The 21,070-nt window shown below is 41.6% G+C and overlaps 2 protein-coding genes across 3 annotated transcripts in view; one reads left to right on the top strand and one right to left on the bottom strand.

The window, feature by feature from the left end:
* Window positions 1–7,837, top strand: part of LOC101162318 (artemin b) — a 32,849-nt gene extending 25,012 nt beyond the window's left edge. For both annotated transcript variants that reach the window (XM_004078944.5, XM_020710856.3), the window contains exons 3-5: window positions 2,026–2,093; window positions 6,287–6,494; window positions 6,654–7,837. In XM_004078944.5, coding sequence (XP_004078992.1) covers window positions 2,026–2,093; window positions 6,287–6,494; window positions 6,654–7,159 — 782 coding nt within the window. In that variant the 3' untranslated portion in view covers window positions 7,160–7,837. The remainder of the gene's footprint in view (window positions 1–2,025; window positions 2,094–6,286; window positions 6,495–6,653) is intronic.
* A 1,280-nt stretch (window positions 7,838–9,117) lies between these two features.
* Window positions 9,118–10,910, bottom strand: ptger4c (prostaglandin E receptor 4 (subtype EP4) c). The gene is made up of 2 exons (XM_020710855.3): window positions 9,916–10,910; window positions 9,118–9,835 (listed from the first exon to the last, which is right to left on the bottom strand). The coding sequence occupies exons 1-2, from the start codon at window positions 10,774–10,776 to the stop codon at window positions 9,260–9,262; spliced, it is 1,437 nt and encodes a 478-aa protein (XP_020566514.1). The 5' UTR covers window positions 10,777–10,910; the 3' UTR covers window positions 9,118–9,259.
* Between the last annotated feature and the right edge of the window lie 10,160 nt (window positions 10,911–21,070).

Here is a 21,070-nt window from a genome sequence, read left to right as displayed (position 1 = left end):
AGAGGTTTGAATGCAGAAGCCCGACACAAGCATTTATGGACAATTACATAGACTTTTTATTGGAAGTGGTCGCTTGAACACATGTTGCAGATGGCAATGTGAACGTAGCTTAAGAGCAGAAAGACAGCCTTGTGTGGATGTTAAGAAAATCAATTAGATAAATCTAGGCTAATTCAAAAATTCTCAGACACATAGTACTGAAACGTTTCATGTCAAGCCGTTGCGCAGACTTTGGCAAATCGGGGACTAACAGGGAACAAACAGCCCCCCTACACCAAACCAACCAAATCTACCACAAAGTTTACCGCAATGTCCGCTTTGTTGTCTCCTCCTGAACTCCAGAATTTTCCTGGAAACATATCCATTTAAAACAATTGTTTTTGAGAAAAAAGTAGTGGTAAAATATGAAAAAAAACAGCAGCTTTTTTTTGCTTTACTTTGTTAAAAAATTCGATTTCATCTCCTAAAAATCCAGAATTTGTATAATAAGGACTCATTTTTTATCAAAAGCTAAATTGGAAAAACAAGACCAACAAATATAACATACTTTTTGTGATATAGGGAAATTTTGAATAAATACTATCACCATGAAATCCTTTATCATTTTTTTTCACTTTTCATTAATTTGTACACTGCTTGGGAGACGAAACAAAACCATTCTTGAATCTCGAAGTATAAATGTCATAACCAACACGTATAAATGTTCCTAAGCTGTGTGTTATTAAACGCACAATTGTGGATGACGATCTTGACATAAAAAAGGATTGCAAAAATAAAAATACTGATTACTCAATTCAATAGAAGTCGTTTCAAATGTACGATTTTTTGACTGCAGCGGGTTTTGAAGTTGTATTTTTTATGAGAGAAATAAAAGATTAACTGCAAACAGAATTCACGAGTAAATCCTGCAATATTAAAATCGCTCTAATGATTCAACAACATTGTAAAAAACAATTTTATTTCCTTTTTAAATCTGCTTTCAATTTACAAGAGTTTATAATGAATTGATGCTAGACTTTTGAATTTATTTGCTTTGATTTTTACGACAAATCCCTTATTTTTCTGACCGCTTTAACGCTCTTTGACAGACACCGCCGTTGTGTTGAAAAATGGGTGAAGCCAAAAGGAAACAACAAAGCGAATAAAGACACTCGTAAAAACACGCAGAGCCTTTTGTTGAGCCTTTCGAAGTGAAATATGCAGTCGGAAGCAATACAATAACAAATGATCTGGTGTGTATTGATGACCTCCACAGGTCTGACAGCAGCCGGATCCTGTGAACGTCCAGGTACCGCTATATTTCCAGATGTGGTGCAGATGTTCCCTTTGCTTCCTTCATAACATTTCTTCAAGAATCAAAGAAAAGTCTGAAACATTTACACAGGCTACCAAGTGGAGATGCTCTGACTTTCACAGATTGAACCTGATGAGCTCATCCCAGGGCCAGGTCTGTCCTCCACCCAGCACGTACTACATATAAACATCTGCATCCATGACTTTGCTTATCAGTTGTCCTCCATCTCTGGGGTGTTTTTTTTGTGTGTGTGTGTGTGTGTGTGTGTGTGTGTGTGTGTGTGTGTGTGTGTGTGTGGGACCTCCGTGAAGTTCCCTGCTTGTGCGTCTGCCACAGGAATAACCCTGAAGAATGCCTTTGACGGGTAAATCACAGATGCTGCCTTTTGTTGCCACGCTGAGCTTGTTTGCATGGATGTATGAACAGACAAGCCGACACTAGCTGCAGCTGTTGGCAGCAAACACTGCTTTTTTTCTGAAGCAGCAACAAAAACACTGTCCTTGTGCATTGAGGACGTGATTTATGTGACGCCCGCTTGGGGGCCCACGGGGCTGCTCCTTCCTTACAGTATCTGGACAATTGTGAATGTAAAGGCATCATATTGCCCGCATGTTGTGCCTTTAGCTTGCAGATTTCAAAAGGCCCTCTGGGATAAAGAAAAAGTGACGGGGCTGACGGAGCGCAGCTTGTTTTTGTTGCTAAAATTCCTCCTGGCCTCTCTGTTTCTGCAGGTGGATCCAGATGGAGGGTTCGGCGGAGGGACAGACGGAGCTCCGCTGTCACGTCGGCAAGCGCCAAGGTTTGTCAGAAAGAGACATCTTCTTTTCTAGCTGTGGTCTCCTGTTGCCTCGGCTCTCCTTTTCCGCTCCCCTCGCCGTCCCTGTGAACAGCCCAGACGTATACAATTTCCTCTGCACTGGGCTGACACACAAACCTCAAGATGAGTTACATGTAGGTCTGAATTACTCATGAAATGTATCCGCAGCGAGACGTGAGCTTTTCTTCAAATTGTCGGCATGCCGGACTCAGTGTAGTTTGGCTTAACCATTCCTTCAGGCTGAAAGTGATCACTTTTGATTAAATGAGCGAAGAACAAAGTGCCGTTGTTGTTTCTCAGATAAATTATATTTCTAGATATGAGAACAATTCTTTTGACTCTGCAGATCAAAATTTAAAAAAACTTTCCAATCATAAAAAGAAACATTTTAACTTTATTTAAACTTTGTTTTGTCCTCGATGGCATAGAGTCAAGTCTACATGACTTTGATACATTTGAAAAAGTTATAACAGGCCATTGATTTGTCTGACTTCATTTTGTCTGCCATGTAAACCCCAGGAGTAAGAACTAAAAAGTTCCAGATGTTGACATATTCCATATTTGGATGAGGAGGAACATCTGCCCTACACTAAGTCCTTCTTTCTCATGAAATGTTGCCTTTTAAGTTAGTGTGTCTTCTATCAAGTGTAATGAGTTTCTTGACCTGAAATTAGACAAATCTACTCCATAAGGTGAAGAGTCTTTGCAGTTGAGCTGAGCCTCAATCCGGTTATCGTGACTTAAGAACGCACCAGCGGCGAGAGGCGCTTCGTCCTGTCCTGCTGACACCAAGAACCGAGTTTACTTTGCAGTTCACAATTGGACAAGCATCTGTTGACATTTCTATTGAATGTCTGACACTCGGTTACCTGATCTGAGTCCAGAGACCAGATCCATTTCAGTCGAGCTCAGCTGCCTCTGTCACGGAGTCCTGAGCATCCAGGATGTTGCAGAAACCTCCACCAACAGCTGAAAGTGTCACAGGTCAAACAAACACAACAGAAAAAGAAGTCTCCACAAAGGCTGCAGTAGCACCAGCTGTACTAACTAAAAGTCCCAGTCCAACCATCTTTTAATCTATTTTACAGCATTTCCAGTGTCTTAGACAAACTTAAAAAAAACAGTTGTTTTCCAGGACATTGTTTGCTGGTGTTCATAAGAAATTTGACCCTGAGTTGTGAACGAGACCGTTGGCATGGAGCAACCCTACCCCCCTTCCCATTGTAGAGTAGAGGGAAACAGGGATGTTGTCTACCCCCCCCCCCCCCCCCCAAGCACAATTTCTTCGTCAGAAATGCACTAGATATATTTTATTTTTTCCATGTCAAGACACGGCACAGCAATTTAAATAAAGAAAAAATCTGAAATTTAATTTAATTTTTAATCCTCCATCAAAGGAAAAATGAAACGTAATGTGTCAAAATAACCAAAAGGGTGATTTTCAATGGAGTGGGTCTTTACAGCTACAGCCCAGACTGCAGTCTTGGATGGATGGGTGGATGGATGGATGGATAGATGGTCAGTCAATAGACATAGATACGACTCGCATCTTGAGGTTGATTTTAATTTTACTCATTGATGACTAGAAAAAAAAAACATGTTTTACGCAGAATTTTAATTATTTTGGAAAAAGCTGTCCCAAACTGCCTGTCTCCATGTGAAAAATTTTCTGCGAAAAGGAGGTGGCTTGTCCAGGACATTTTTATGTGGAGTGGAATAAAAGAAGTTCAAGAAGTTACTGTGGGTGACCACAACTTCCAAAACATTGATGACTAGCTGGAAACTAGAATGACTTATGCTTTGATTTGTCTCAGCCAATGCACAGTTGAGCTAGAGTGAAATTGATGTAAAATTTAAAAGAAAAAGACTTTGATTAATGTGTGTTTCTTCCATTTTGCTGCAAATTGTGCAGAAATACTGCAAACATTTGTTGTCTACGTCATAGTTAAGCTAATAAACTTCAGATGCTGCTTAAAAGCAGCATAAAAGCAGGCATAAAAGCAAAAAACCAATAAAAATTGCAAATCATTGAAAGTAATGATGCATAAAGTTAAAATTTGCTCTTTACACATGACTGCTATGGTTTGAAGACTGAGAAGACTAGGAAAAAGTTTACAATTTCTATTTTCCATTAAAAAGAGTCTGAATGGATTCATCTGCTCTGACCAAAAATCTGACTTTTTGAAATCAGTTTTGACCAAAAACACATTGAGGATGTCCAGTGCAGATTTTAGGGGTTACCTTGCACCCGTCCCTCATCCAAAGTCACCCCACGAAAGATGAGCCGAGCCAAACATAAGACAATTATCACAAACTCTTAATCACAGAGGTTTGATGCCAAGTGTGGAAAAACTAATTAGAGGTTTAGAGTGGCAGGCACAGACAGACAAACAATTTCCCCCTAAAATAGATGAAATCCTTATGTGTTTCTACTGCGTTTTTTATTTATTTAGTTTTTCTTTCAGTGTAAATGATTCACGTTTGATTAAAATCATTCAAAAATATGTGTGATTGATCAAAAAAAAATCCGAAATATCTAATTGTGAAATACATTTTTACAGGATTATTTGGGTTTCTAAAGAAGGCTGGATATAGGGCATGGCCGAGGGGGGACATTGTCCCCCTAAAAGCCGTGACTGCCCCTGCATCCCCCACCCTCCCCCACCCTCCCCCAAATGTGATGGCCCACAAATAATGACAAAAACCCAACAAAAGAACTGCACAAAAAAGAGAAACAATAATTAGTGATGGACAGACAGACATAAAAAGAGAAAAAAAAAGGATAAATGCAGCCCCTTTAACCCTTGTGCTATTTTTGATGACCCCACCCTTACATTGACGTGTTCTCCCTACCATGACAAAGGTGGATAAAGGTGGAAAGATTTCATGTAATCCATGGACACCAGTGAAGATCACAAATCATTAAAGAAAAAAGGTTCAGAGCACTGTCTAGTGGGTCTAGATGACCCAACTCCCAATGTTAAAGTGCCTAGGATAGAACAAGGGTTAAGGCACAAACCATTTTCCTGCTTGTGCCTGTCCCAAGCCTGGTAGAGTGAAGTGTTTGATAGAGCATTCAACAAAAAACCTATAAAAGATATCAAATACTATATCATATCAAATACACCTACTGGTGTTTTATATTGTATTTATATTTATACTGTCTTATTTCGCAGTTTTAGTTTTAATTTTATTGCGACCTTTTTATTCCACTGGAAAAATTGCATTGTAATTTCGTTGTACATGTACAATGACAATAAAGACATTTCATTTCATTTCATTTCATTTGCTTTGAGGCATATGTCCTTCTACTCTCCGGGGCAGCCGTGGTGCAGTGGGAGGGCGGTCGACCTCCAATTGGAGGTTGCAGGTTCGACTCTCTTGCTCGCCCATGTGTCAAAGTGTCCTTGGGCAAGACACTGAACCCCACCTTGGCTCTGGTGAAAGGTTGGCGCCAGTGTTCGGCAGCAGAGCCACCACCAGTGTGTGAATGTGTGTGTGACTGTAAAGTGCTTTGGGCCTTCAGGGAAGGTAGAAAAGCGCTGTATAATTATACGCCATTCACTCTAAGCACACCCAGACTCACATCCCCCTGATATTCTCTCTGTACCCCATTGTGAGGCTGGCTAAATCCATGCCTGTTTCTAAATGTCTTGCTGACTTAAAAGAACATTTCCTATTAGTTTCCATGTTTTTATTTAAAAGAAAATGAGTTATGAACATTCAAAAATTGTATATTCAGAAGCTTCAGTAACTTTGTCAACAGAGTTACTCAAATATGTACCCAGAAAACCATATACTCTGGAGTAACTTGAAGTTACTCAAATTTTTATCTGCTCTGCACCCCAGCTGCTTGTGCTGCAGCACAGGGCTAAGCAAATGCTAGTCAGAGACAAAACTTGCAAAAACTAAAACACAAATAAACATCACTTTATGTCACCCAAATAGCATCATGTGAATATTACAGCAGCACTTGACCATCTTTCACATAAACGCAACACATAAATTACTCCTAGAAGCAAAACCAAGTTTGAAGTCTCCCAAAGTTTTTTTAAGTTTTTTCTTCTTTTCAGAAATGCTAACACTCACAATGAGACAAAAGTGAGGCTTTTGCATCAACACAACAAAGCTGTGTCCTGCTGCCCTTACACATGTGCTGCTCTCTGTGTCCTCAGGTGTTGCTTTGGGTGCTGGTTTCTCTGCTGCCTGTGGTGGAAGGAGCTCACATGAGAGCAGCTGCTAAGGGATCGGACTCCGGCCACGCTGTGGGTGTCCTGGGAAGCCAGGAGGAGAAGGAGTTTCCAGTGACGCTGCCGGAGGTGGTGGAAGACAAGGAGCAGGAAGACGACAGTGACCCCCACTCTACCTGGCACGCTCTATACGGTACAGAAACGGCTCCTCAAAGAGGGCCTGTAACTCTTCTACGCCACAGGATTCTGTGAAAATAGGGTTTATTTTGCAGTATTTTGTTCTTAGATCTTAAACTTAATTATGTCTGAGAGTTTTTAATTAACTCAATTTACTATTTTGTGTCTATTTCAGAGCCTTTTGTGATGGATGAGATGGACGACCATCCAAGCATCCGCTGGGCGGGGCGCTCCCCACGCTCCTCAGATCCCACAGAACCCCAATCCAAAGGATCTCAGAAGAAAAAGAAGAGGAAGAAAGAGCCGGAGGATGAGGAGGAGGCAGGAAAAGCAGACAGAAGGGGCAGAGACAGAAGCAGACCCTCAAAGCAGAGCAGCAGGGACTGCCGCGTGGAGAAGAGGCAAATGAAGGTGCGGGACCTAGGACTGGGCTTCGACTCGGACGAGATCGTCCTCTTTAAGTTCTGCGTGGGCTCCTGTCAGTCTTCGAGGACGAACTACGATTTGGCACTGAAAGCGCTGCTACAGAACGGCTCGCTGCCTCGTCGCACAGTCCGCAAGGTCACCAGCCACCCCTGCTGTCGACCCGACCGCTACGAGCCGGTCTCCTTCATGGATGCCCAAACGACGTGGAGGACCATCCAGTCCTTGTCTGCCGCCAGCTGTATGTGCATGGGCTGAGGAGAAAAACCAGGGTAGGACAGTGACGAGAAAGCAGTCAGTGCTCTTCATTGCGTCCGGAATGGGAGTTCTGTGCAAGATGACCAGAGAGGGGCGCTGTCACTCTGAGCTTAGGATGAGGATGCTCGTTGGACGCAGCCGGACTATTGATGTCATACTGAGAGGCTGAGGAGATGATCATCAGGGAATCTCAGTCAGGATTCAAATGCAGGATGCTGAAAGCTGGACATTACTTATGCAGATAAGAAAACAAAACAAAACAAAAAACAACAGACCTCTTGTGTGAACACCTATTTGATGTGGGAGAAACCTGAAGGCTGATGCTTGACTCACCGTGTTTCTATGCAGACACATGCTGAAATCAGCTCTTTTTTTTATTATCTTACACAAACCGGGACGTCACATTTGCATCTCCTCTGTGTTCAGGTGAACTCAGCCAAATGGATGCCATGCATCTTTGTGTATTACTGTGTAAAAGTAAACTATATTTATTTTCAAATAAATTATTTATTTATTACGGCTTCTTATGAGAGCTATTTGTATGGACTCTTTCATGTAGAAATAGGAATACATAAATCTCTAAAATATTTATTGCTAAGACTCACATTTCACGTTTACGGTGGCTTCTGCTCACATTTTTTTTTTAACGTATGATTTTCACATTTTTAACTATCAAAACTTTAATTCACTCCCCAAAATATCTGATTGGATTATAAAATTTAAAAAAAAAAAGCATTGAGATGCTTAAACCGGCAGGATGTTCTGGCTGTTTAAGCATCCAAAACTCATTTGAAATATTTTTATTTATTTATTGTTTTTTTTCTAAATGCACTGCAAAATCTTATTGTTATGGAAAAAGTCTTTTTCTCAACTAAGAATGTGCAAATCTTAACGGAATAAAACTTTGTGACACCTCAGCATATCCATTCTCTGAAGTAAAAACCCAAATTTCACTCATTATGTCACTCATTATAACTATTAATAATAATATTATTATTGTGTTCTTTATTTTTGTACATCGTAAAAGGGAATAAATTTCTGAAAAATGTCATGTTATCAGTGTTTTTCTGCCATTTAACCTACAAGTCATGATGCTGCAGCGCCATCTGCTGGCCAAACATGATAAGCAAAGTGACTTTTTCTCTTTCTTTTTTTTAACCCCCTAACTCAAAAATAAATATCAGTTTTTTATTAATCTGCACCATATTTAGAGTCAGGTCATACACTTTGGGGAGGAAAATGTATTTTCCTTAGCACTTTGTTCTTACAGGCTGTATACAGTCAAAACAACAATACAAGTGTGCAACATTCAACACACAAAAAGTTACGTTCCTCGTTTTCCGGCATCATGCAACACTTTTGCATGAAACATTATGACAAATAAGCAGCGCATGAGGCTAGGAAAGTTCAGAAGGACAACAACACAGTCTGGATGCACAAATGAATCCATATATTAATATTTTTGTACCCATGGGGTAAAATAATCTTCTCATTTCCATGACTGAAAGGCATCAAACTTTAATGTTGGGGCATCAATTGAAGAATGTCCATCATTCAAATTTTCTGAAACCCTTTTGGAGTCAAGCGGTTGCTGGAGCCTATTCCAGCTACTGTTGGGTGAAGGTGGGGTACACCCGGGACATGCCACCATGTCCATCACAGAGCATTTGTAAATGTCCTGATGATTATCATTTGGCTTGTGTTTCCAATTGGTGCACATGTCTGTGTGTCAGACACGTGTGTAACACAGCCTGAACTTTGCATTCAATTGACATTTAGGAAAGTGTCTGACAGATTTAGTGTATTTTCAAGTTTCGAGTTTCTAGCCTGCTAAGCAGTGGATTTTGGTTTGTAGTCATTTGTTATTATTAAAGCCCCGTTCCCCTGCAACCTCCTGCCTCCTCTCCTCTCTGCGCCTGGGTACTCCCTCTTCCTCCCTCCGTAACACCCTGCTCACAAAACTGAGCTGTGAGTCCAAAAACAGCCCCCATCAGTGCATTCTACCGAGATATGTTTGCTTGAGTGATATTTTCTAACAGAGGGAAAAGAGGGTTTTTTTTTTTTTTTTTTTCTAAAGCTGGTGTTGACAGCAAAAGTGCTTTAGATGCATTTGGTGGAGTAGCTGGAGCTCGGTGTGCTGAAGGAGCACGCCACAATGTCCACTCTCCTGATGTGCGCAGCCGCGCTTGGATCCGGAGATGCTTTGTCTGTCCGGCTGGCTTTGAAACGCTCTGCGTTCTCCTCCTCGCATCCCATCGTCGATTCCACGTTGAACGGATGGAAGTTGGCCTGCGCCGTGTCGTACTCCCACGCCTGTCTCATGGCAAACTCTGCAAACGATCTGTTGTTGATGGAAAGCTGCAGGTCGTCGTTCCGGTAGCCGGCGGTGCGTAATGACGCGTAGCTGGTCTCGTCGCTGTGTAAGGACCGAAGGGAGTTTTGTCCCGCCACCCAGCCTCCGTTCTTGTCCCGGCCGTCCTTTGCCCACGCAGCTGCCCTCTTCAGCTTCTCACAGCCCTTCAACAGCAGGTTCTTCCGGCATAAAATATACACCCAAGGGTCAAGGATCGGGTTGAAAGAGGCGAAGCGGATCGCCAGCATGTCGCTCCGGTAATCCGGGCTGACCCCAGCAGAAATGTCTGCAGGACCGTAGAGCTGGTTTACAAAGATGCGCACCTGTCAGGAGAAAACAGGCCACAGGGTGAGTGGCACTAAATGAACGGGTGTATTAAAGGGCAGGAAATGTGTTTCCTCACCACCAAAGGGATGGAGCAGACCAGAAACACGATGGTCATGAAGATCAGCAGCCAGAACATCTGGATCTCGGCGGCGGAAGTGACCGATGGCAGCCGCGGGAAGCGGCGCCGCGAGCCGCTCTGATCACACACCTCACCCCTCACGATCCCAGTCCTCTGGTTCATCCCCACCAGAGACCTGCACACAGCCAGGTTACACAGCACCGTCACGGCGATCAGCACCAGCATCACGCCTCCGTAGAGAAAGGAGTAGCATGCGCCCATCGGGTCCAGCGCTCTCCAGTCCAGAAAGCACCAAGTACCGGGGAAGTGGCGCACGTGCTGCCCGAAGCCAAAGCTGGGCATGATGCACAGCACGATGTTGGCCAGGTAGGTGACGAGGAGCGCAAAGCGCGCCATAGTCCTGTCAATGTGCTGGGAGTAGAAATAAGCGTGGTTGATGGCCAGGTATCTTTCCACGGCCATGGCGCAGAGGATGGACATGCCGGCGGAGCCGAAGAACAGCATAGAGAAGGAGAAGAAGTGGCAAAGCAGCGCTCCCCCTGGCCAGCGGTTGGCCACGTAAGTTGCTATCACCACAGGGCTGGTGAAGCATGTCCCAAGCAGGTCCGTGATGGCCATCCCGCACACCAGCGTGTAGAAAGTGGTTTCCTTTTGCTCCTTCTTGGAGACGCACAGTACCACGATGGCGATGAGGTTTCCCAGGACTCCCACGGCAAACATTGTCGCTGAGGTGGCCAGAGACCTGGACTCGAGCCGGAGCGCAGGGAAAGATGAATTATTGGAGCTGAGATGAAGGGACAGCAGCAACTCAGAGCCATTCGTGTCCAGATGTCCACGCGCAACAGTTTCGTTGATCATCCCCAGACTTTTTTCTTCTTCTTTTCGCTGACAAGAAGCGCAGAGCCCGGATCAGAACCAGACGACCATACCCGCACCTTCGTGTCCCGCAGAGAACACAGTGTTTGTTTAGTTTGAAAGTTTGCAGGTGGTGCGTTTGGTAGTGAGCGCGCGCCACATGAGGGTGCACCTGTTGGTGTTTGGCTGTGCTCTCTGCTGCTGCTGCGGGTTTTAAGCCGCGCGCTGATGTCAGCACAGTGACGCGCGGAGTGTGAGTGCGAGGAGATGAGTTTCCGAGAGTCTCATCTCTGCAGGCAAAGTTATATTAAAATTCATGTTTATTTAAAAAAAAACAAAAGCCTATTGCAATGACATCACAGGTAAACAAACACACGTCAGACCAAAAGGCGAAACCTGACACCTTTTAGTGAAGTACCTACAAAAACCATGTCTTCTTTGAGTCTGTGGATGGAGGTTTATAGCAGCTGAATAAAATGCGCAACGTTTCACAGACTGAACATCTTCTGTTACCTCAGATGATAACCCAAGAAGAGAAGTGGAAACTTCAGCACCAAGGTCAGCGCCTTTAATGCGTTGCCTGGAGGGCCATTCAAACTGCCTGCCTGTACCCTCTTATTGATTACTGATAATGAAACACCTGATTGATTCACAGCAAATGAGTCTTCACATTCGTCATGAACAGACAGCATATGTTCACTTATTTTATTAAAAATATAGTTTTTGGTTGCTCAAAAAAGAGACACATGTTTGTTGTTGTGATGCTCCCAGTTTTTATGTAGGGTGACCTCTGGGTAATTTCTCCCAAAATACGACCTTCTCTGCTAAACATGCTCAAATAAAAAAGCAGATGAAAAACAACAGTTCGTGCGCCTGATCCACAGAGGTGTCAGGGTCCACGGCGATGCAGCGTCCACAAAATATTATGGTTCCTGTGGAAGGAGAAGATCTGATAACGTCCAGAATAAAAGAAGCAGCGTCATTGAGGTTTCACCAACATATCACAAGATTGTGACAACACGAGTGAGATTTCTGAGTTAAATCCTGCAACGCCACGACATAATTTTACGCATGAAAACAGTTAAAATGCCATCTGATCACACAGTTGAGCATTTTATCTCTAATGTCCAAAATTATTCAAGCTATTCTGAGTCTTCATTGTGTTATATATTTAAATATTAAGCTACTTTGCAAAAAAAATGCCACTATTAGCAGTCCGTCTGTCCATCTTCAGAACCTGCCTCATTCCTCACGGGCTCAGACGGCAAAAGCGTTGGGGCAAAAGCAGGATACAGAACAGGGTCACACACTCACATATCGGCAATTTAGAGTCACCAATTAACCTATGAAGCATGTTTTTGGACCGTTAGAGGAAGCATTAGAGCACGGACAAAACCCACGCATACACGAGGAGAACATGCAAACTGGCCGTCAGCTCGCCTCCCGGGATCGCTCCAGCTCCATGTGCCCTGCGACAGATTATCCAGGGTGTACCCATTACGCTAAACAGTAGCCAGGATGGGTACTTTTGGGCAAAAGACCCCTGTGACCATTTGCACCCAGACAGTTTGTGACAAACGAGTAAAGAAGGGAGCAAGACAGAGCTGAATAATTAAATCTTTAATTTACTTGTATTTGATGAGACAGGTTGGAAAAGCGTGTTGCTTAAAAATCTGCCACACATGTTTATGACCATTCATCTCAAGCACTGAGCCAATAGAGGACTTACACTATCCATTAAGTCACAAAGACAAAAACGATGGCATTCCAGAAAAAAAAAGTAATTGTCTTTGATGAACGCAAATTACGGTAAATGTTTAGATTTAATTTTTTTGATATACACTTTTCAAAACTTGCCCCTTTCCTCCTTTTTTTCCAACCAAGATTATTTTTCACCCAATTATTTAGATCTAGCACACCCATAAGCCTTATTTATTTACTAACTGAACCAACTGCACGGTAATACTCAGCGGAAATCCCTTTCTCTCCATCCTATGCATGTCTTTTGTTTTGCTTTTTTCAAAGGTCATTGAGTTGCAACAAAAAAAGGCACTGTACACATGCCAACAACAGTTCTCTGTCAGCTTCTGTCTTCTTTGGTGCCCCAAAATGCCTTCTGTGCACCACTTTGCAGTGTCGGAGACCTGTCGGCTTCCCTCAGCTATAGCCTTCCAATGGGAGGGTCAGTCCTCGGTGTCAACCTAATTTATTTGTCTTTGGGTTTTTTTGTGTTTAATCTCTGACTCATACTACCAGTCTGGGTTGAACTAGCTGGAACTGGAGCTCTGGGCTCAGAGGGTTGCCTTGGTGTTAACGAGAAGGATAATTAGGCGCGCTTGAAGCCTAATGTTATTGCCTGCTATGCAAAGGAAATCAATTCAGGTTCCCTTGAAACACTGTGCTTTGTCTTGTTGAGGAGATTCTGGCCTCAGAGCTGTTATAACCCAAAGCTTTCTGACGTTGGTGGCTCTGTTGCCCACTTGTGAAAATAAACTCTTCCTGTCTTCACACCCACAGAGCTGCCGCTGGTTCAATGAGGATTTTCTTTGGTGTGTGTTTCAGTGTTACCATTTCACAAAGCGTATAACCTTTTTAAACCACTGTGGTCCATTTTCATTTGTGTTTGAAATAAACAAAAACTGAAAACCAGACTGATGATTGTTTCATGATAAAACAATACGACTTTTCCTATCATCAAGGTGCCTCCTTTGACCTGCATAAATAGTGCAGATGCAGTTTTTAACCCTGTAAACCCATAATATCAAAGAATTGACAGAAAATTGAAAATTTTGAGAATTAAATTATTTTTACTATGGTGAAATCCATGAAAAAAATTGCTATATTATTATTTATGAGATTTTGACAAAATAATTATGATACGTTTGGTAATTAAGTAGTTTTCACTCATAACAATGTTATTTTAAGAAGCAAAAAATGTTGATGAATGTCCAAAAAATTTCACCTTATTTACTTACTGTCTCAAATTTTGATCCACACATTTTTATTAACATGGTGTAACTTTATTATAAAGAATTAATTATCAAGATATTTAGCATGTTTTTAATACATCAAAGAGTCATTTAGAGATAGAGATAGATAGAGATAGAGATATTCTTTATTGATCCCACATTGGGGAAATTCAATTGTTACAGCAGTTCAGTGCTAAATAGAGAAAAAAGAAGAACAACAGCAATGTGCAAAAAGAATGACAGGGTGTTTAAAAATGTGCAAAAATGCAAAAGTAATAACATTTAACAACAAGAAGAATCTACACCTATATACACTATTACGACATAACAAATGTTATACGTAAACTAAAATTAAATAAAGCAAAAGACAGAATATTTGTATGGGTTATGGATGCATGATAACCAGTTTATACATGCATATTTGAACTGTGGCATTGTACAATCAAACAGCTGTTGGAATGAATGACCTGCGGAACCGTTCCTTCCTACATGGGGGGTGTAACAGTCTGCAACTGAAGGAGCTGCTCAGCGCCTCCACTGTCTGATGTACCGGGTGAGAGGTGTTGACCATAATGGATGTTAACTTGGCCAACATCCTCCTTTCACCCACTTCCTCCACAAAGTCCAGTGGACAGCCCAGGACAAAACCGGCCCTCCTGACCAGCCTGTTGAGTCTCTTTCTGTCCCGGTCTGTGCTGCCTGCTCCCCAACAGGCCACAGCGTAATAGCAGAGGCTACCACAGAGTCATGCTCACACTCCAAAAGACCTCAGTCTCCTCAGAAGGTGGAGGCGGCTATTGTCACTTCTTATCCAGGGCATCAGTGTTGTGAGTCCAGTCCAGCCGGCAGTAAGTCGGACCTGCTCCTGGTGCATGCTGGAATCCCGCTGGGCTGCCATTTATCACTGGTTCTTTCATAGTCTTTATGGACAGCATTTCTAGGTGCAGTCATCGGAGGGCGGTTGATTTTGGGACCACAAGATTTCCTCTCTGCTGTTTGCAGATGATGGTGTCCTGTTGGCTTCCTTGAGTCAGGAGCTCCAGCATGCATTGGGGTGGTTTGCAGCCGAGTGTGACAAGTGAGGGAGAGAGCCTGAGATTGGTTGGCGTTATGCGGTTGCTGTGCTGGTCCATAGTGGAGAGAGAGCTGAGCCAGAAAATTAAGCTCTTACTGTAATTAAGATTGAGCTCTGGTTGAAGATTGAGCTCTCATGAGCTCTGGGTCATGACCGAAAGAACGAGGTCCCAAATACAAGCGGCTGAAATGAGCTTCCTCTATAGGGTGGCTGAGCGCTCCCTTAGAGATAGGGTGAGAAGCTCGGTCACCCGCGGAGAGCTCGGAGTAAAGCTTGGAGTAGAGCCACTGCTTCTCCACATTACTAAGGTGGCTCAAGCATCCAGTCCAGAAGCCTCCTGGAGACCTCCCTGGGGAGGCGTCATGTCCCACTGGGGGGAGGCCGCAAGGTAGACCCAGGACGTGGCTGGCCTGGGAATGCCTGCGTACGCCTCGGGGTCCCCCAGTGGAGTTGGAGGAAGTGGCTAGGGAGAGGGAAGTCTGGGCATCTTTGCTTAGACTGATGCCTTGTGACCCGGTCCTGGATGAGCAGAAGATGGAAAGAGTTTTACAGAATACCAACATCCTTTACAGTTTATTGCCAATTTATAACTACACTTTTGTTGTATCTAAAAAACACAGAGAGAAACTTACTTCAGATTACCCATTCCCCCAGATACTATTTCGAATCAAATCAAATCAGACTTTATTTATAAAATAGCGCTTCTAATGCATTTGTGCAGCTCGAAGCGCTTTAACATTAAAAACAGAAAACACAATATTACAGTAAAAACTCAACCCACCCTTCACCCTTCCCACTCCCCTCTGTTAAAATGTATGGCCCATGACCCCCAGGTACTATGAATAATGACTTTGTAACTGTAAAATAAATAAATAAATAAACAATAAATAAAGAAATAAACAAACAAGTAATGCTTGGCTCTGATGTGAGTAAATAGTATTTGGGAATCTCTTCATACCAGGAGCCAGCTTGTCCATTGGAACATTGCCACAGTGCCCACCCAGACTGGGACAGCAATGGGGTCCACTTCACAGCCGTGAAGCTGCAAAGTTAAACTCCAGCTGCCCCAGCAAGGGCGACAACGGCAGGAAACAACCACAGCCCAAGCTGGCAAGCCCTGGGGGAAAAGATCCCCACAAGAAACACTGGGGCTAAAATCATGATAAGATACTACAGTTTTTCTCAGTTGCTTTAGTACAATTCTCAGATCAGAATTGAAGTTTGCAAAAACGTTTGTGCATTTCTCAAAACAATTTGTACAAACAGCAAAACACTACGGATTTCTTGCAAAAGCCTGTAACTTGCTCAAAATCTTTAGTTCATCTCTCAAAACTAAGTCTTTATGTCATTGAACATGTCAGTGCCATCAGAATGTCAAGTCCTTGTGTCATTGTCTACGAACAAGACAGTCAAATGACTTAGTCATGTTGTCAATATAAGTGTGTACTTTAGAGGGAGGTTCTGAAGTAAACTATGGCTAAAGTTTGGATGACAATTATTGTAAAATGTAATTTACACCTTTTTTGTTTGATTGCAAGAGACTGGAAAAGATTCACATTTACACTTTTATTGTTCATATTGTAATTTGTTGACAGACCATGTCATACCAACATAGAAAAAAAACATTGCAAACAGTAACACAAAGGGGGAAAAAAGATAGGACCATATTCTGTACAACAGTACAGGCAGTGCAGTAGGAATTGGTGTGGTCTTCCTACACCTCTTGTCGTTCCTGTATGTTAGGCCACAAATTCTCATCCACATCACAGCGAATATCCTCTCTTGCAATGCAGCGAAATATGTTTGTCACATTATGACAACTTGGTCAACCATTTTGTAGTTAATGACTTATACGATGAACTAATGACTAGGAGTTTTGAGGAGTAAGACTATTGCACAGTGAACTATATAATACATTTGATCAACAGGACATAAACAATTGATAATGTAGCAAAGAGCAGAGAATTGTACATAATCATTTGCATGGATGTACCAAAGCAATTGCAACTTGTTCAAAGAAGTGAGAAACTGCTTATATGATGTGCACAAGTGACACCATGATGTGAAGATTGAACAAATAGTTTTGGGAATTTCATTCTGATCTGAGAATTGTAATAAAGCGACTGAGAAAAACTGTAAAATTAAAGACATACGATGTATATAAAAACATAAAATTGAGAATGTTTCTCTTTTGGCTTTTCCCATCAGAGGTCGCCACAGCGAACGAGTCGCATGGTAAACTTGGCAACGTTTTACCCTGGATGCCCTTCCTGACGCAACCCTCTCAAAGCAACCGGGCTTGGGACCGGCACAGAAGTAGAGAAGGGAACAGGGAGCAGCCCAGAGTCGAACGCTGGTTTCACGGACGGAAGGCGCCGCAAACCAGCACGAGCTAAACCGGCTCCCTAAAAAACATAAAATTGAGAATAAGTTGCATAAAATGAAATTAAATACATAAAATAGCCTATACTAAAACTAATAGAATAAATTAGTAGTTAAAATCAACTAAAAGCAAAATTAAAAAGGTGGAGCCTCTTCTTAACCCTTGTGCTATCTTAGATGACCCCATCCTTACATTGACGTGTTCTCCCTACCATGACAAAGGTGGATAAAGGTGGAAAGATTTCATGTAATCTATGGACACCAGTGAAGATCACAAATCATTGAAGAAAAAAGGTTCAGAGCACTGTCTAGTGGGTCCAGATGACCCAGCTCCCAACGTTAAAGTGCCTAGGATAGCACAAGGGTTGCAAACCTCTGCAGTCTCTGCGGCCCTGAGGTTCTCCGGCAGGCTGTTCCACAGGCGAGGAACGTAATGGCAGAACGAAGCCTCACCATATGTTTTGGTCCTCGCCTTCGGAACAACCAAAAGGCCCGCACCGGAGGACCTCAGGCTCCGCGCGGGCTCATACTTTAAAAGAATATCATTTAAATAAGAAGGCCCAAGACCATAAAAACTTTTATAAATCATTAAAAGAATTTTAAAAATCAATCCTGAAACACTCAGGGAGCCAATGCAGCGATTTTAAAACCGCAATGTGTAATGTGTAATGTGTTCCCACCCTCTGGTCCTCGTCAGAACTCGTGCTGCTGAGTTCTGCAATAGCTGTAGATTTGAAATAGACTTTTTGGGTAAACCAGAGAGCAGGGCATTACAATAATCTAAACGACTAAAAATAAAAGCATGCATCAGCACCTCTGTGCTGGCAAAAGAGAGGAACGGGCGGACTGTGCCAATGTTTATGAGACGATAAAATCCTGTCTTAACGACATTTTAATGTGTGGGATAAAATTTAGCTCAGAATCAAAAAGTACGCCCAGGTTTCTAACACACTGAGAAGGTTTAAAATTAGGAAGATGTGGTAAAATCCTCTCTCTCTTGTCTTCAGAACCGATGATTAAAACTTCAGTTTTGTCCTGGTTAAGCTGTAGAAAGTTTTCTGCCATCCATGACTTTATATCTAAAATACAGTTTAAAAGAGTATTAACAGGTTCAATGTCATTAGGAGACACGGCGATGTAAAGCTGTGTATCATCAGCATAGCTGTGAAAGTCAATGCTGTGTCTGTCTTGTAACATCCCCAACAGGCAACATTTATAAATTAAAAAGTATTGGACCTAAAATCGACCCTTGGGGAACCCCACAACTTATTTCATGGATTCTTGAAGAGCACTTATCCATACTTACATAAAAGTGTCGATCTGTAAGGCAAGAGTAAAACCACTTAAGAACATTTCCTGTAAGCTACCAACCATAGTGATTTCATTGAGAATTAATAAAGATCAAAGAACATTTAAACGCAGCTGCAATAATTATCATGAACACCGAGAACGACTGTTACAAAATTCAAATCTGCAGCTGCTGGAACTGTGCAATCTTGGCATGTTTAACATTCTTGCTGTAATGATTGTGTGTATGATCATGTATTTAGGCATAATTATTCTAGTTTTAACCATTTTCAACACTTTTTATTAGTTGGAAATTCTTAATTTTTGTGATCAGAGAGCACTTCATATTTTTTGTTGGATTTGTAACAATGACATAAATTATCTGTTATTGAACTACGAAAGACATTCAAATGTAATGAAAGTATTTTTACATTCTATGGTCACTCAGAAGAAGATAACTTTAAAAAATATTCATGCATGTGTTTCAGTGAATTTGAATAAAAACACTTTTTACTCAGATTAAAAAGTTGGGTCGAGCAGATGCAGATTCTTTATTTATGGCTTCCAGTACTAATCATTCTTTCAGTTGGCCTGTGTTTGCTCTTTTAATATTTTTATTTTTATTATTTGGTAGGTTTGAGGTTTCTCACATGTAAATAAATTACATTTGAGCAACTCTTTGATGCATGGAAACATTAGGATATGTGATGCTTTGCAAGGAGATCCTTTCTTGTTTTGCAGCACTAACAGTGAGTTGACTTTTGTAGAAAAGGAAAAGTAAAAAAAATTACTAAGTTTGTCTTTTGTGAATGTGTTTTATCCTCCCAATGACTCATTTTCTATTTTCCTTCTCTTCAGTTGCTTGTTGACAGTGGCCAACTTTTATTCTGTGGGAAACAAAGACTGACAGCTTCCTTAGAATGAATGAGCCTCAAGGTTGTTTATTTATAACTCAACCATTAATCAGAAGAGTACAACTGACATTTTTCAAATTAAACTTTTTGTTTTGTACTTGTTTACATTTTTTTTGACAATAGAAGAAGAAATAGTGTCAGATTGTGATCACATCGTCTTAGTTATTTGCAAGAACTTATGACTAGCTTTCATTAGAAAGCCGTGAAGTCTTACTTTATCTTTCCAGGTGTGTTTGAAAGACTTAGCAGGAAATAGAGCATCATTTATCTTCTGCTAAAATTTAGTGGCTAAATAGACTGTGCACTGTCTTCAAGCGCTGAAATAAACTAATTAACAGAAAAGTTGTTGGGGGCTCAGATCTGTGACAAATGCTGCTTGAAGAATGGGATGACAACTCACAGCAGTGTGTCTAAAGCTGCTGTACCTTCACACCGTCCTCGGCGCTACAAGCGACCACTTCCAGTGAAATGTCTATGTAACCCCATAACAGTCTTCTGCGTTCAAAACTCTTGCATTCGTATGTAGCTACCCATATTTTTAAGACCATTTTCAGGCCTTGCTTACAAAATGTGCAGCAATTAAATGCTAAACCAGGTCAAACTATAACCAAACAGGGACTCAGTATTGGTAGTGACGTATGCATGGTATACCTTTCAATTCACAGGAGTGCCAACCGTTCGAAAATTAGTCAAGGAGGAGAAAATGAATAATTGCGGTTTGTATCCGGATGGAATCATTTGTCACCAAATCTTTCATATATCAGAACAGAGCGGTGAAAGAAAAACCCTGGAGCAAGAATAAAATTTGCACTTAGACTCTTCTAACGGTAACGCTTTCTTTTACAGTACAGTACTTACAGTGTAGTTAAGTGGTATTTACATGGTACTTATTGTGTAACTACTGGGTACTTTCAAGGTACTTACATGGTACTTTTTATGGAATTTACTGGGTACTTACAGTGTGTTTACATGGTACTTACATGGTACTTACTGTGTATTTATATGGTACTATTTGGTTCATACCTATGTGGTACATACTGGGTATTTATAATATTCTTACTGGGTATTTACATGTTGTGCAAAGGTGTCTTTTATGGTATTTACCACATGTAAGAACAAGGTAAGTACAAATAAAGTACCTTGACCTTTAGGTCTGCACTCGCTGCATGTTTCATGGTATTTACCATGAATTTACCACAGAAACTACCCCTTAAGTACACTGAAACTGGACTGTAAAAGAAAGTCAGCCCTATTTCCACTCAACTACATGGTACTTTCATTACTAAATACCGGGTATGTACACTTGAATATTACTTGTTATTTACCCCTTAAGTACAATGAAACTGTACTGTAAAAGAAAGTCAGCCCTATTTCCACTCTATTACATGGTACTTTCAGTAGTAAATGCTGGGTATGTACACATATTACCTTCCTGTCCAGTGTACATAAACACTAGGTCTTCTGACCTCACCAAATGAGACAATGCTAACTTGTTGGTAAAGGTAAAGTAACTACATTGTAAAAACATATTCTGGCCTGATTACTTCTTGTAACATGAGGCAAGTTTAAAGAGAAACAAGACAGCAGTGAAAACAACAATCTTTAATATGATACATGCCTGCAGCATACAAAGAGTCATCACAATAAAAAATTTTAAGTACAAAACAGTA

Source organism: Oryzias latipes, chromosome 17 (genome assembly GCF_053564925.1).
Source record: "Oryzias latipes strain Hd-rR chromosome 17, Olatipes_Hd-rR_3.1".
Lineage (NCBI taxonomy): Eukaryota > Metazoa > Chordata > Actinopteri > Beloniformes > Adrianichthyidae > Oryzias > Oryzias latipes.
The sequence above is the reverse complement of the archived record's forward strand: the minus strand, read 5'-3'. Positions and strand labels throughout refer to the sequence as shown.

Coding starts and splice junctions, on each gene's coding strand:
- ptger4c (XM_020710855.3), bottom strand. CDS start 10,776: ATGATCAACGAAACTGTTGCGCGTGGACATCTGGACACGAATGGCTCT. Junction 9,836..9,915: donor TCTGCTCCATCCCTTTGGTG/GTGAGGAAACAC, acceptor TTCTCCTGACAG/GTGCGCATCTTTGTAAACCA.